The sequence below is a fragment of the Parambassis ranga genome, chromosome 1 (assembly GCF_900634625.1).
Source record: "Parambassis ranga chromosome 1, fParRan2.1, whole genome shotgun sequence".
Classification (NCBI taxonomy): Eukaryota; Metazoa; Chordata; class Actinopteri; family Ambassidae; genus Parambassis; species Parambassis ranga.
In genome coordinates, this window is record NC_041022.1 from 23,672,927 (window position 1) to 23,688,831 (window position 15,905).

General features: G+C 39.9%; 3 gene segments (V, D, J or C); all 3 read right to left on the reverse strand.

Annotated features, from left to right (window-relative positions):
• Positions 1–6,996: 6,996 nt before the first annotated feature.
• Positions 6,997–7,518, reverse strand: LOC114440300 (Ig kappa chain V region K-25-like). The segment is given in 2 exon segments: positions 6,997–7,319; positions 7,427–7,518. Coding segments are annotated over 2 exon segments (375 nt in total).
• A 5,564-nt stretch (positions 7,519–13,082) lies between these two features.
• Positions 13,083–13,686, reverse strand: LOC114440392 (immunoglobulin kappa variable 6D-21-like). The segment is given in 2 exon segments: positions 13,083–13,390; positions 13,606–13,686. Coding segments are annotated over 2 exon segments (360 nt in total).
• A 680-nt stretch (positions 13,687–14,366) lies between these two features.
• LOC114440292 (Ig kappa chain V region 3547-like) lies at positions 14,367–14,930 on the reverse strand. The segment is given in 2 exon segments: positions 14,367–14,707; positions 14,815–14,930. Coding segments are annotated over 2 exon segments (375 nt in total).
• Between the last annotated feature and the right edge of the window lie 975 nt (positions 14,931–15,905).

The window sequence follows — 15,905 nt, forward strand, 5'->3', positions numbered from 1 at the left end:
ACCTATTGAATTGAATGGGCCAGTTAGCATGGGCTTTTAAGCTTTGTTTCTCAAATAATGCAAACTTACATGAAGTGTCCACAACTCCAATAATGTCCTGTTACTCTTTGAATGTTTACATACAACCGAAACTTTATCAATGCAAATTGATTGAATTTGGACTATCGGTCAGCCTCAAAGAGATTCTGGCAAACCGTCCGGCACCTCAGGAGGGGGAAGCAGTACTCTGCCAACACTGTATTCAGTGGAGGTGGGGAGCTGTTGACCTCAACGGAAGTGGTGGTTGGACGGTGGAAAGAGTACTTTGAGGGTCTCCTCAATTCCACCAACACGCCTTCCATTATGGAAGCCGAGGCTGATGACTCAGTGGTGGACTCATTTATCACCTGTGCTGAAGTTGCCGAGGTAGTCAAAAAGCTCCCTGGCGGCAAGGCACCGGTGGTGGTTGAGATTCGCCCTGGGTACCTTAAGTCTCTGGATGTTGTGGGGCTGTCTTGGCTGACATGACTCTGCAACATCGCGTGGCAATCGGGGGCAGTGCCTCTGGACTGGCAGACTGGGGTGGTGGTCCCTCTTTTTAAAAAGGGGGACTGGAGGGTGTGCTCCAACTACAGGGGGATCACACTCCTCAGCCTCCCTGGGAAAGTCTATGCCAGGGTACTGGAGAGGAGAATTAGGCCTATAGTCAAACCTCGGATTCAGGAGGAGCAATGTGGTTTTCGTCCTGGCCGCGGAACGCTGTACCAGCTCTATACCCACCACAGGATGCTGGAGGGTTCGTGGGAATTCGCCCAACCAGTCCACACGTGTTTTGAGGATTTGGAGAAGGCGTTCGACAGTGTCCCTCAAGGCATCTTGTGGGAGGTGCTCTGGGAGTATGGGGTCCGTGGCCCTGCTGAGGGCTGTTAGGTCCCTGTATTGCCGGAGCAGGAGTTTGGTCCACATTGCCGGCAGTAAGTCAGACCTGTTCTGGGTGCATGTTGGACTCCGGCAGGGCTGCCCTTTGTCACCGGTTCTGTTCATAAATTTAATGGACAGAATTTTTAGGCGCAGCAAGGGACCAGAGGGGATCTGGTTCAGGGACCACAGGATTTCATCTCTGCTTTTTGCAGATGATGTTGTCCTGTTGGCTTCATCGAGCCAGGACCTCCAGCGTGCACTGGGACGGTTTGCAGCTGAGTGTGAAGCAGCTGGGATGCGAATCAGCACCTCCAAGTCTGAGGCCATGGTTCTCGACCGGAAAAAGGTGGTTTGTCCTCTCTGGGTGGGAGGAGAGCTCCTGCCCCAAGTGGAGGAGTTTGTGTATCTCGGGGTCTCGTTCCGGAGAGGGAGATTGACAGACGGATCGGTGCAGCTTCCGCAGTAATGCAGGCGCTGTACCGGTCTGTTGTGCTGAAGAGGTAGCTAAGCCGAAAGGCGAAGCTCTCGATTTACCGGTCAATCTACGTTCCTACCCTCACCTATGGTCATGAGCTCTGGGTAGTGACCGAAAGAATGAGATCGCGAATACAGGTGGTCGAAATGAGTTTCCTTCGAAGGGTGCCTGGGTGCTCCCTTAGAGATAGATTGAGAAGCTCAGTCACCCGAGAGGAGCTCGGAGTAGAGCCACTGCTCCTCCACATCGAGAGGAGCCAGCTGAGGTGGCTCGGGCATCTGGTTCGGATGCCTCCTGGACAACTCCTTGGGGAGGTGTTCCGGGCATGTGCCCCCGCGACCCAGCCCCGGATAAGCGGTTGATGATGGATGGATGGGCCCTGCTCAAGGTTTCTTCCTCTTAAAGGGAGTTTTTCCTTGCCACAGTGCTCTTAAGGGGGTTCAGGCTCTGTGTTTCTGTGAATGGCTTTGAGACAATTTCTGATTGTAATTTGCGTTATATATAAGTAAAACTGAATTGAATTGAATTGAATTATATTAGCACTGTGCATTAGAGTATTGTTCTAATGCCTTTTGTAAAATAATATAGTTCAATATTACAGAATGTACATATTATATCAATATACATTGATGAACACTAACAGTTCAGTTTTATATTGATTAATAATGTATGTGATTTATTTTGACATCGTATTTATTGATGTACATTGATATTGAATTGGAAAATGTATTTGATGCAGCTACTAATAATTGCTGTTATTTGTGTGCACACTGAAACCCTGGCCCTGTGTCTCATCCAGGCCAGGTTTTGATGGTGAGCTACTGATAAGGCCTAGAACTTGAACTCAATTATTTAATCTCAACTCAAGATGGAAAAAGACTTTTCCACTTCAAGCCTGAGGAGTCCCCTTTCCAAGCTAGGCTAGTAGGAGGCCCTGCTTCCTGTTTTATTTTGATAGTCCTGTCCACCTTGTGTATTTTCCTGAGTTTTACTTCCTGTGGCTTCCCTCCTTGTTTGATTACCTGCCCTGCCCTTATTTGTGTCACCTGTGTCTCGTTGTCTTCCCTGGTCCTGTGTATTTAGTCTTTGTCTCCACTGCACCGGGTGCCAGTTTGTCTTTGTCATTCCTGGGGTTTGTTCTCGTCTAGAAGCCAAGCTATGTATTTTGATATTGTTTGCCTCTTTGCTTGACTTTTGATTTAGCCTAGCTCTAGTCCTTGTTTAATTCGTGTCTTCGCCTTGCTACGTCCTTTTGCCACGCTTAGTGTGATTTTTAGTTTGTTTTGTTTGCCCTCCTGGCTTTAAATAAAAGACTGTTTTTGAGTTTTGAACCGCTCTCTGCATACTGCACCTTTGTCCTCCTCCTGACGAGCCCTGACATATTGATTGTAACCATGTAATGTTGAAATTGATAACTACTTGAAATGGCCATTTGGATTCTTTGTTTCATGTCTACGTTGTTTGTTGTCTGCAAAGTCCAAAATATAAGATAACATCAAAACACAAATGTTGAAATAACACTAGCATACTTGCTGCACACCAAAAGTCCATGATAAAATGTATTTATTTTCTATTTTAAAAAAATAACATTGATTAATACAAAAGAGATGACATTACACACTGTACATTCATGTCATGCTCTTTACTATGTAAAGTTTTTTATACAACAGTAAATATGTTCTTCTTTAGATACAACTCAGGGATTTAAAGGCTATCTAGGTATTTAAATATTTATTATATATTTCAATTTCATCTTTGATTTTTATTTGTCACTAACAAAAAAAAAGAATTTCCCTTCGGGAATAAATAAAGTAATTCTGATTCTGAGTCACATATACACAGTGCAGCTTATGGATGACGAAGCATCTGATGTTGAGGTGGCAGTATGAAATTTTGCTTTGGGCCGGCCCTGGGCTGGATGCTACAATATAGAATAGCAAAAAAGAAATGACATATTGGAACGTGTGCAGATGATGACTGTTTGGAATGACATTTGTTATGTTGTTGTTCACTGTGTTTCTTAATATTTCTGTGCATGATGTGTGCGAACTGATTATCCAACTGATTATATACATGAGAGCTGTAAAAAAGTTATTGCACTGCATGGCCAAGTTATTATACAGGAGATAGTGTGGTCTTAGCTAGGAGTGGATATATACACACATATTTACACACACATATACACATATGCTACTGCGAGCAGGCCTGATTGTAAAGTCTGATTTGATGATGTTGTGTATAATAATGCTGATGGACTCCAAAAGAACCAAAAAATTGGAAAGAGAAAATACACGTTCCTGTCTAATGGATGTTTTTAATTATGTGTGCTTTAACTTTGACAGACACAGTGTGTGATCTGTATGACAGTTTATACCAATGACTGATGTGTGTGTTCAGTGAAGTGTGTCAGTGTGTGCAGCAGCTTCCAGCTCCTGCAGCAGTCAGTTCAGTTTCTGTTCAGTCTGACTGAGGGAGGTTTTTGTATGACCCTTTTTCATTGTGTGAACACATGCTGACTGTTGATGTAATGATAACTCTGACAGTAATAAACTGCTGCATCTCCAGCCTGAACTCCACTGATGGTCAGAGTGAAGTCAGAGTTTGATCCACTGCCTGTAAAACGATCTGGAGTTCCTGAATATCTGCTGCTAGTAGTATAAATGAGCAGTTTAGGAGTTCCTCCATCTCTCTGTTGGTACCAGGATAAGTAATTTCCATTAACATTCTGACTGGCAGTACATCTGATGCTGATGGAGCCTCCCAGAGCAGATGTCACTGCTCCTGGCTGAATCACTCTGACCTGTCCTCTGGACTCTGAGGACACAGAGACAGAAACATGAAGCAGTGTCATGGTTTTGTGGGCTTCATTTCAGAGGGACGGATGTTCATAGAGGAGAGGAGTTTGATTCTCTGGACTTTACCTGTGAAGCAGCAGCAGAGGAGAGTCCAGATGAGGACGCAGGTCAAAGTCATGTTTTTGATGAGGAGGATTTCTGTTGTGATGAAGGACAGCTGTCAGTCATCCAGTGTTCAAGTGTCAGGACTATAAAGTCTCCCAGAGCACTGGAGCATGCTGCTGCTGATGCAAAGTGACTCTCTATGGAAATGAACTGAGTGACTCCAACAGGGACTGGGATCAATCTGATGATGCTGTTTATCAATGGATCAATCGCTTTATCAGAACATTGATCAGGAATGTATCAGGGCTGTTTATGGAGATTTGTTGAAGCTGAATATTTGTAAAGAAATGTTTGTTTGGATTGTTACATGCAGAAGACTCCGTTTGAATTTGACATATTGAATACAAATGAAATCAATCTAAAATAATGTCAGTATTTTCTGTGACTCTCCTTTGATTCATGTTCATATGAATCAGCTGAGTTTTACAGGCTGAGGCTGTTTGTGTTGGGTTTGTTTGTTTCAGAGTCAGAGAGCCGTGTCTCTCTACAGTCAGAGGTTTTTGTACGACGCCTCCATCACTTTGTATCACTGTGGTGGACTTTTGGTGAAGGAACCAGACTGGATGTTAACTGTAAGTACTTTTAAGTTTAAATGAAGTTACTTTCAATATTTGTTCATTTTAAAGAGCACAAGGTGAGTTTCAGGAAAATGTAGAACAGCTTTATCAAGTGCTTTATTTATAATATAATCGCTCTTAGAGTCTTCACTTTAATGTAGATAGAAAGTATAGCTGAATTGATTTTTATTGTATTTATTTAATAAAACACTGCCATTTATTGAAGAGAATATTTTTGAGGCTGAAAAATGAAGTTTAAAAAAAATCTAAAGAAATGTAGAATTCACATGAACAGTCTGTAGTAATAGTAGTTGAGTAAATGTCAAAGTCTCTTTGTAAAATGGGATTTTCTTCAAACAATAAATGACTTTTCCTCAGTCGTCCTTACAGACTGCAGAATTGAATCACTGCTAACATGCTCAGTATAAGCAGAGAATATCAGACTGACTGCAGCACTTTGAAGCATGATTCATGTTACAGCTGTTAAACAGTGTAGACTGTGTGTTGTGATTCAATTGATGTGTGTGTCAGTGAGAAGAACTGCGATGAGATTTAATTTAAAACTGGTAACACTGTAAATTATATACCATCCTTCAAATCATGATGTTTAAAGTGGTTCATTTTTTAAGTGCATGTTTAAAAGTTCTTATCTTTAGTAGTAAAACCTGCCTGCTGCTATGGTTCAGCAGTGATGCCTGTCGGTTGCCATGGTTACTGATTTCAGAGAGGGAAGTGAAAGACTGAAGACCAGTTTCATCCACTCTGATGAAGAGCAGCAGAAGCAGCAGGGTGGAGTTTCTTTTCTCTGTGTGAACTTTCTTCATGTTGCCTCTCTTTCTCCTCCTCCAGTGGGCCGAGTCAACCCCACCCTGACGGTGCTGCCCCCCTCCACAGAGGAGCTGCAGCAGGGGAAGGCCACACTCACATGCCTGGCCAACAAGGGCTACCCCTCAGACTGGAGTCTGAGCTGGAAGGTGGACGACAGCAGCAGCAGCATCAGCTGGGAGGAGAGCAGGAGCCCTGCGATGCTGAAGGACGGCCATTACAGCTGGAGCAGCACCCTGAGCATTAATGCAGACCAGTGGGGGAGGGTGGGCTCTGTGACCTGTGAGGCCACCCAGGGCTCCCAGACTCCACTCTCACACACACTGAGGAGAGACCGGTGTTCTTAGTTTTGAGCTTTTTTAGTGTGACTCTCATGCTGCTCTCACTCTGATCATTCTGTCTGCTTCGTTTTTTGTCTTTTATTGCATCTTTAGTCTGTTTGTTGTTTCTCATAAAACTCATGTCAACATTTTAAAGCAATAAAAACAGACATAATAGAATGCATCTTTACTTCCAGCGTGTTATTCATGTCTCACAGTACAATGATAATTTAATGTTATTCACAACCATTCAAGTAAAAAACACTCACATTAAAAATATTTTAAAAATATTTACAATCACATGCTTGTACCAATGCTGATTAAATGTAAACACTATGAGGACCTACTCATTCAATCAGGTGAGTTCATTCATTTTATATTAGTCATAGATATTATTTTCATCGTAAAACTAAAACAAACTGTAACTTTGAGTAAAATAATCTCATCAGTGAGCAGTGGTTCACTCTGATCTTTGGTGCAATATTTAAATCATATTCAAAAGCATGTTTATTAATAGGGAATAGGAAACATGGTATTATTCTGTTAATAAATAAACAACATGAACCAAACTGTTATTTAATTAACAGTAATATAGAAAATAAATATTACAAAATTATTCAAAACAAAATTCACAAGGTAAATATGGATATTAAAGATTTACAATTGATATTACATATCATCAGCATGCTAATTTGATGATGTTGTGTATAATAAAGCTGATGGACTCCAAAAGAACCAAAAAATTGAAAAGAGAAAATACACATGTTACTGTCTAATGGATGTTTTTAATTATGTGTGCTTTAACTTTGACAGACACAGTGTGTGATCTGTATGATGGTTTATACCAATGACTGATGTGTGTGTTCAGTGAAGTGTGTCAGTGTGTGCAGCTTCCAGCTGCAGCAGTCAGTTCAGTTTCTGTTCAGTCTGACTGAGGGAGGTTTTTGTACGACACTTTTTCACTGTGTGAACACATGCTGACTGTTGATGTAGTGATAACTCTGACAGTAATAAACTGCTGCATCTCCAGCCTGAACTCCACTGATGGTCAGAGTGAAGTCAGACTTTGATCCACTGCCTGTAAAACGATCTGGAGTTCCTGAATATCTGCTGCTAGCATAATAAATGAGCAGCTTAGGAGTTCCTCCATCTCTCTGTTGGTACCAGGCTAAATGGTTAGAGCTATAAACATCCTGACTGGTCGTACATTTGATGGTGACGGAGCCTCCCAGAGCAGATGTCACTGCTCCAGGCTGAATCACTCTGACCTGTCCTCTGGACTCTGAGAACACAGAGACAGAAACATGAAGCAGTGTCATGGTTTTGTGGGCTTCATTTCAGAGGGATGGATGTTCATAGAGGAGAGGAGTTTGATTCTCTGGACTTTACCTTTGAAGCAGCAGCAGAGGAGAGTCCAGATGAGGACGCAGGTCAAAGTCATGTTTTTGATGAGGAGGATTTCTGTTGTGATGAAGGATAGTTGTCAGTCATCATCCAGTGTTCAAGTGTCAGGACTATAAAGTCTCCCAGATCACTGGAGCATGCTGCTGCTGATGCAAAGTGACTCTCTATGGAAATGAACTGAGTCATTTCTCATATGTAGCTAAAAACTTGGAGAGATGTAAAGAAAAGAAACACACTTTACAGTAAATTAATAACACTTCTGGGCACATAAAAACTAAACTTACAAGACATTACAACTCTTGAACAACGACAAAATTGTCAGCTCTGTGTAAGAGGATCAGTTTGTAAATAAACTGTTAATCTGGGCTACGTCTAAAATGTTAACATTTGAGTCCAAGCTGTTGTGTGATGTGGTTTTAAAGGACCCAAATGCAAACAGAGAGGCAGGCCGAATTCCAAACAAAAGGTGTCCATAAAAGTCCATAAAAAAACTCAAAGAAACAAGAGGCAACAGAGTCAGACTCATGGTCAGCTGCTCATCCATCATGGCACACAAGTTTGTTACAGACTTTGTAGGGCCTGGACCTTTGTACCCAAATAATAGATTTAATATTTGGAGATGGTTACATTATTATTATTATTATTATTATTATTATTATTATTATTATTATTATTATTATTATTATTATTATTATTATTTATTTTGCTGACTTTTTTTAAATAATAGACAAAAACAAAGCTGATCGGATACCAATGGCAGAATAAACACAAAATGATTTAATGTTCTTGGATGTTCCCTTAGCCCCCTGCTGTTTATAATTTTTATAGAAATATTAGCAATGAGTATTCAAACAAATAAAGAAATCAAAGGGGTAGTTAGTGGTCAACAAGAACACAAACTGATGCTCTACGCAGATGATATCCATACACTTGTTACTGACCCACTTAATTCCTTACCACATCTGATAGATACAATAAAGTCTTATTCCAAAGTTCCAGGTTACATAATTAATTGGGATAAATGTGAAGAGAAATTTAAGTTCAAATGGGTTCCGAAAAGTATGCAATATCTAGGGACTATCTATTATCTAATATCTAGGGACTATTTATACTATATCTAGACTTAGTAAAGACTTGGAGGAGTTAATTTTTCAGTCCAGTGATGTTAAAAATTAAGACACAATTTGAAAAATGGGAAAAGATCAAACTCACCATGTGGGGTAAGATTAGTGTCGTTAAAATAATTATAGCCCCTCAATTTAATTATATGCTTATGATGTTGCCAATTACAGTACCGCCAACTATTTTTAAACAATATGGGAATTTGTCACGACCTGGTGTTGTTTATGGTTTTGTTTTCCTTGTTTTGGGTTTTGAGGTAATTTGTGTTTAGTTATTGTTATTTTCCTGTAATTCTAGTGTTTTGTTTCTCTGGGTTTTTGTTTAGTTCTTGTGTCTTGTCTTGTGCTTCCTGTTTTACTTTGGTAGCCCTGTCCTCCCTGTGCATTGTCTTGAGTTTTACTTCCTGTGGTTTCCCTCCTTGTTTGATTACCTGCCCTGACCTCATGTGTGTCACCTGTGTCTCGTTGTCTTCCCTGGCCCTTGTGTATTTAGTCTCTGTCTTCCCTGCACTCCCTGCCAGTTTGTCTTGTCGTCACCCAATGGGATTGTGTTTTAGTCTCGTCTTCATCTTTGCCATGCCACGCTACAGCCACGTTATCCAGGTTATGTCATGCTATGTGTTTGGACCTTGTTTTTTGATCCTGTTTCCTTGTTAAGTGTCTTGTTCTTGCCTCACCTAGTTTTGCCACTAATTGTGTGATTTTTAGTCTGTTACCTTTTGCTCTCCTGGCATTAAATAAAGGAACTTTATTTACCTGGTCTGCCTGCAAACTGTGTCCTCCCACACCACAAACCCTGACAGAATTTAGTTAAGCATTTCATATGGGAAGGTAAAAAGATAGAATAAAATTAAATAAATTATATGCACCTAAAGAAAAAGGTGGCGTAGGGCTTTCTAATCCCACATTGCCATGGCAGTGGCACACCTGTGGAATACACACGATAGGAGATCTATATAGGGATGGACGATTTATGTCTGATGTGGATTTAATTAACACATTCCACTTAAAAGAAAAAGGGAATATGTGGAGACACTTACAAATGAGGTGTTGTGTGACCTCCAAATTTAAACACATTGCAGAAAATTATATTTTTTTTATAAGATGCTGAATTATAGGCTGAGTAGTGGAGCAACAAATATCAAAATCCTCTGGGAGAGGGACTTGAAAACAACATAAACAAATGAGGAATGTTTTTAATTTTGTCAGAGAATGGAAAGTATGGAAAGGAAGCCAGAAGCAAATGTATACAGTATAAAATTCGATACTATCAGCCGACCAGACTTCACAGAATGAAATTAACTCCAGATTATTTATGTCGGAAATGTAAAGTCGAAGTGGGGACATATTTACACTGTTTTTATCAATGTTGTTGTTGTTAATGAATGTTGAATGTCCCTAAGGGAGCTTTTTCAGTTTTATGGTTGGACTTGTTACAGCATGCAGGATCATCCTGGGGCAGTGGAAGACCACAAAAGGCCTGGAATTGAAGGATTGGATTAAATCAATGTCAGAGACTGCCTCTTATGAATGTATGCTTAGCAAACCCAAAACTAATCAGAGAATAAAAACACAGACTGGGAAGACTTTTGGAACTACCTAAAATGGATAAAAACCCTACCCAAGATTCAAGTGTTGTTTAGCTTAAAAGTTTTTGACATCCTGGATCTGATAACTAGCTGATTCCAGGAAAGTATTTATAAGTAATCTTTTGTACCTGCAACATTTATTTATGGATTTATTTATTTTGAACTCTCTGTGACCCTGGGGATGGGAGGGGGGTGGAGGGGGGAGAGTCCAGCCAGTTGTTTTTTTGGTGTTGTTGTTGTTGTTGTTGTTGTTTTCTATTTATTATTATTTCTATTTGAATATGAAAATCAATAAAAACTTGATCGTCCGATTGGATGCTGACTTTGACGCATGCTTACGTAACCTGTAAACAACACAGAAACATAGCGGAATACATGGATAGCAAGCGTCCTCTTTTCGGAGAAAAAAAACTGTAAGTCTCTAGCTTTTACCGTTCCTGAGAAACTATAACTGACCATGACGTATGTGATATGAAGACATTTGCTTTATAAACCTGTTACCTACAAGGGTTCTATTTCCCAAAAAACACAAAACACACAAAAATTAGATTTTTGTTGATTTCCTTGAACGTTTGGAGCACATACAAAAAGCTTGGTATCTGTGTGTTTGTAACACTCTGACATTTTAGTTCAGCTGTCTGATTTACTGTGACTAACTGGTACATAGATAGACAGGTTTAAACTAGAGATGTCCTGATCTGATCACATGATCGCAAATCGGGCCCGATCATGTGATTTCAGACTCGATTGGAATCGGACGTTACCTCCCGATCAGGAGTCGGATATATATTTATCAGGGCTGTCAAAGTTAATGCCTTCTATGCAGGGTGGCTCTGTGTCTTGTAGTGTAGGGGTATGACAGCTGCTTTTGGCGCGAAAGTTCCTGGGTTCGAGACTTCGATGCATGTGTGAAATCTCCCAGTGTGGCGGTAGCGCGACACACACACACGTGTTGTGCTTGCAATAGCAGGCAAAGCCATTGCAGTACCATTTATATGGCACAAAGGTGCAGGATTGCACAAATGACTGCAGTAAGTGTCTTGCTATTTGCCTTTGTCCCTTAGTAGAACCCTAAAAGTATCAGATCGGGACTTGTAGGGTGAAAGAATTTATTCTGCACGGTGTCAACATGCAGTGTGTTCAGATATATAGGAGTGTGTCCCTAACATTAAGTATTCATGTTTATATGTGTTTATCACTTAATGATGTGATTTTCATAAGTGTTTATGTGTTAGGAAATTTTATAGAAAATCAAAGTAATTCGAGGATACTGAATGTATTAAGAAGTAATTTCATAGTGTGTCATATAACTTTGTTTTGCAGTTGGTACGACATGGTCATAAATCCAGACTAAGGACAGCAGCACCTTTGACCCAATAAAAGCCAGATTCTAAAGGAATGTGTTTTTCTCCTGAGTGCCCCATGTTATGGTCATCCCTAGATCAGCCTCACAGCCTATGAGATTTAAGGAATTTAAGTTTTATCTTATTTGGCAGTAAACACTAATGGTCTATTCGCTGTATGAACCAGGGTCTGCAGGGGGATAGTAGAAGCCCCTGTGGGCCGGCAGGCGGGAACGCCCATGGGGTATATTAATGTGTGAATTCCATGTCCAGTTGTTGTTGATGAGTTGTTCTTTGTTGTTCATGGTTGTTCTTGCCTTGTTCTTTGTATCTCAACAACCCAGAGCTCTGCGACTCAGAATTTGCCTCATTGTTTAATAAATTATAATTTTGAGACCAGAATTTATCCGCTCCTTCCTTACAAACTAATTCAGGGGGTGATCAGAAGGAAACAAGGGGATTTTCACCCCGACAGACTTGGTATCGGCAGATACTCAAAATCATTTGGGGTCGGACTTGAGGTAAAAAAAAACTTGATCAGGACATCTCTAGTTTAAACACACAGAAATCTGATTTGTTTTGCCTCGCCTAGATTTTTTTTATGTGAATATAAGGTTATCTATTAGCTGCATAAGTTGTCATGGACTAAATAACATTATGAATCAAAAGTATAGCATGTTTCCTACTTCCAGTCCAAATATTAGAACAATCCTACTAAAAATGACTGTTTTACAGACATTTTCTGAGATTTTTCCCAAACAGAACCGGAAGTGTCCCAAATATGTGACAGTTGGTTGTTAAAAACACATTGTAACTAAAATGCAATATGATGTTTTTATTCTACCATTTTATTGTAAAAATTACAGTAAATTGTTACTGTACAAAGATGTAAGAACATGTGTTTTTTTACAGTATGGAGATTCACAACAGTATAAATATATATTTTAGGTTAAAATGTCAAGACAGACAGGTTTTATTTTGTATGATTGAAATGTTCAAAGGGTTTGGTAAAACATTTGTGTTACAGTGCTACCAAGTTAGGAGAGACTAGCTTCAGTTTGTTTATTGTGAGATTAGAAAATGCATGGTTGGTGTGGGAAGGAGTAACTATGTAACTAGTAATGGAACTAATTAAATTTGTAAGTAATTAGTAATAGAGTAGTTGTAGAGTAATTTGATTACTTTTGAAATACATAATCTGTAATCAGTAATTTAATTACATTAATGAGTGACTTGCCCAACACTTTGTTGTAGTGTGACTGGTAATGTTTCCTTTTTATACAAAGAGAAACAAACAAAAAAAGAAACTTAATGACTTTGCTGTAAAACATGAACTTTTCTAAATTAATTTCTGTTTGTTTGGACCTGATTCCAAGAGAAAAAAATTAGATTTAAAACCTTTAAATATGTCCAGCATCTGTATATTAAATTTTACATAGTTAAGAGCAAAAAGGTTTAATGCAATATATAAAATCAATATATTAAATCATATCAACTATAAATGATGCTGCTGTTAACCTTGTGTAGTTTTTGTGCAGCTGTTGATCAGTTCCTCTTTCTCTGTGTGAGGTTTTTGTACGACGTTGTATCACTGTGTGAACGGGAAGCTGCTACTCTGCTGACAGTAATAAACTCCTGAATCTTCAGCCTGAACTCTACTGATGGTCAGAGTGAAGACAGTCCCAGATCCACTTCCACTAAAACGATCAGAAACTCCAGACTGACGGGTTGTAGCATAATAAATCAGGAGTTTAGGAGCTTCTCCAGGTTTCTGAAGGTACCAGTGGAGGTTGTTACTGATACTTGAACTACTTTTACATGTGATGGTTGCAGTCTGTCCTGGAAGAACAGACTGAGATCCAGCAGACTGAGTCAGGGTGATTTGTCCTGATGAACCTGGAAAAGATGAAAAAGAGGAGAAGGAATATTGAGAGCAATCCAGCTTGGAGGAAGATGATCAACATCCAAAGAGAAGAGGATCATTGCTTTAACATGGAGAACAGGTGGAAGAAGGTCACTGCTGCTTGGTTCAGTCTGTCTCCATCACAGCACAACATCACTATGCTGAAGCTGCTGCATCCTGAAGCAAAGTTTTCAGCAGAGACTCTCACCCTGAACAAGGAGCCCCAGTGTGGCCAGCAGTAGACTCAGTGACATCATCATTGTGCTGCCGGTGTGTCAGTGGCTCTGAAAGGCCTGGACAGACACTGATCTACACTGTCCTCTTAACGGCTGGAAGCAGAGAGGCAGGACACATATGCAAAGACACAGAGTCAGTCAGCTGGAGCTCTTTCCTCCTCACTGCTGACAGCACTGACACTTTCAGTCCTTTCTGAATGATGCAGTGGAAATCTGTGGGAGACAGCTTGATCTCCATGAAGCAGACACACACACTGATGGAACTGATGTCATGGAAGAATTCTCAGTCTTAAGAATAATAATTTTCAGTGTCTCAGGCTGAAACATTATTTCTTCTCTGCTGCTGGGTGAGAGACATGAAAGTCCTCTGAGGAAGACAGCAGGGTTTGTCTCTGTTAGTTAATTCAGAGGAATACAAAATACAAACAAACAATATCAAGAAGCTAAACGATAAAGGTTTAAATCAAGCAATTAATGATGGAAGATTCATATTGTGTGAAGTAAAAGATGATCACCCAAACACATTTTAATAATAAAGGTATACTATAGAAAGTAATTACCCAGATATAGAGTGTGTCTACAATTATGGTATTTGTGATGTGTTCAGATACAGTGTTTTATCTCTGTGAACTTCTCACAGCATTTTGTGTGAGTGTTTAGTGAAGTGTGTCAGTGTGTGCAGCTTCCAGCTGCAGCAGTCAGTTCAGTTTCTGTTCAGTTTGACTGAGGGAGGTTTTTGTACGACACTTTTTCACTGTGTGAACACATACTGACTGTTGATGTAATGTTCACTCTGGCAGTAATAAACTGCTGCATCTCCAGCCTGAACTCCACTGATGGTCAGAGTGAAGTCAGACTTTGATCCACTGCCTGTAAAACGATCTGGAGTTCCTGAATATCTGCTGCTAGCATAATAAATGAGCAGTTTAGGAGTTCCTCCATCTCTCTGTTGGTACCAGGCTAAACAGTTAGAGCCATGAACATCCTGACTGGTCGTACATTTGATGGTGACGGAGCCTCCCAGAGCAGATGTCACTGCTCCAGGCTGAATCACTCTGACCTGTCCTCTGGACTCTGAGGACACAGAGACAGAAACATGAAGCAGCGTCATGGTTTTGTGGGCTTCATTTCAGAGGGACGGATGTTCATAGAGGAGAGGAGTTTGATTCTCTGGACTTTACCTGTGAAGCAGCAGCAGAGGAGAGTCCAGATGAGGACGCAGGTCAAAGTCATGTTTTTGCTGAGGAGGATTTCTGTTGTGAAGAAGGACAGCTGTCAGTCATCCAGTGTTCAAGTGTCAGTACTATAAAGTCTCCCAGAGCACTGGAGCATGCTGCTGCTGATGCAAACTCTCTATGGAAATGAACTGAGTGAATATTTACATTTATATTACAGCAGACATATTTATTTATAACTGTGGAATAACAATGAAATACTATGAAAACAGTATAGCAAAGGATGAGAATGCAGCATTTTAGATACAATTCAGAGTTTAGAGTGAAAAAAGACAGTGATAGAAGCAGGTATAATAAAGGCAGAAGGAGGTTTACAGTGAGCTCATGTCGTTGTTGGATCTATTCGATGAAGAACTACTTATATAAAAACTGTTTTCTTTGGAAAAATTAGCAATGCAAGCATCATTCTTCATAAGAGCATTTAATTGGGAGAGAGCCTTAATAGAAATGACATAATACATAAGCTAGTTACATGAATTTCATGCCAAGGTTAGCCAGTGAGCTCACACAACAGCCAGTCATGTGCCCTGTGTGGTTAAGATGTGCCGTGGTTTATTGGATCTGTGATTTGTCTTTTTTCATGTGTTTGATTGAAAGAATTTGTGACTTTGAGTTCAGACTGAATATTTACCATTATAATAAATCAGATGATTTGATCCAAACCTACTAACAAAGTGAACATTAACTGTGGTGTTAGCTTCAGCGTGTTTCTTCTTCTATTGAACAGAATGAATCATAACAACTGGACAACAGAGTCAACATGGTCAGACAAGATCAGCTGCTCATCCAGCAGGAGACACACGTTGGTTACAGACTTTGTAGCAGGAGACAAGGAGTCAACATACATGTTCATATATGTATATTTACCTAATTATTGAATTCAAGTACTTGAAAATTGTTTGTCATTTTTATTGCTGAATGTTTCTAAATAATAGACTTTAATAGAATCTTCATTCTTCATGACACACAGCAGGAGATAAGGAATCAGGTGACGTTCATATGATTTTCACCTAATAGTTATGAAATAGTAAAAATAT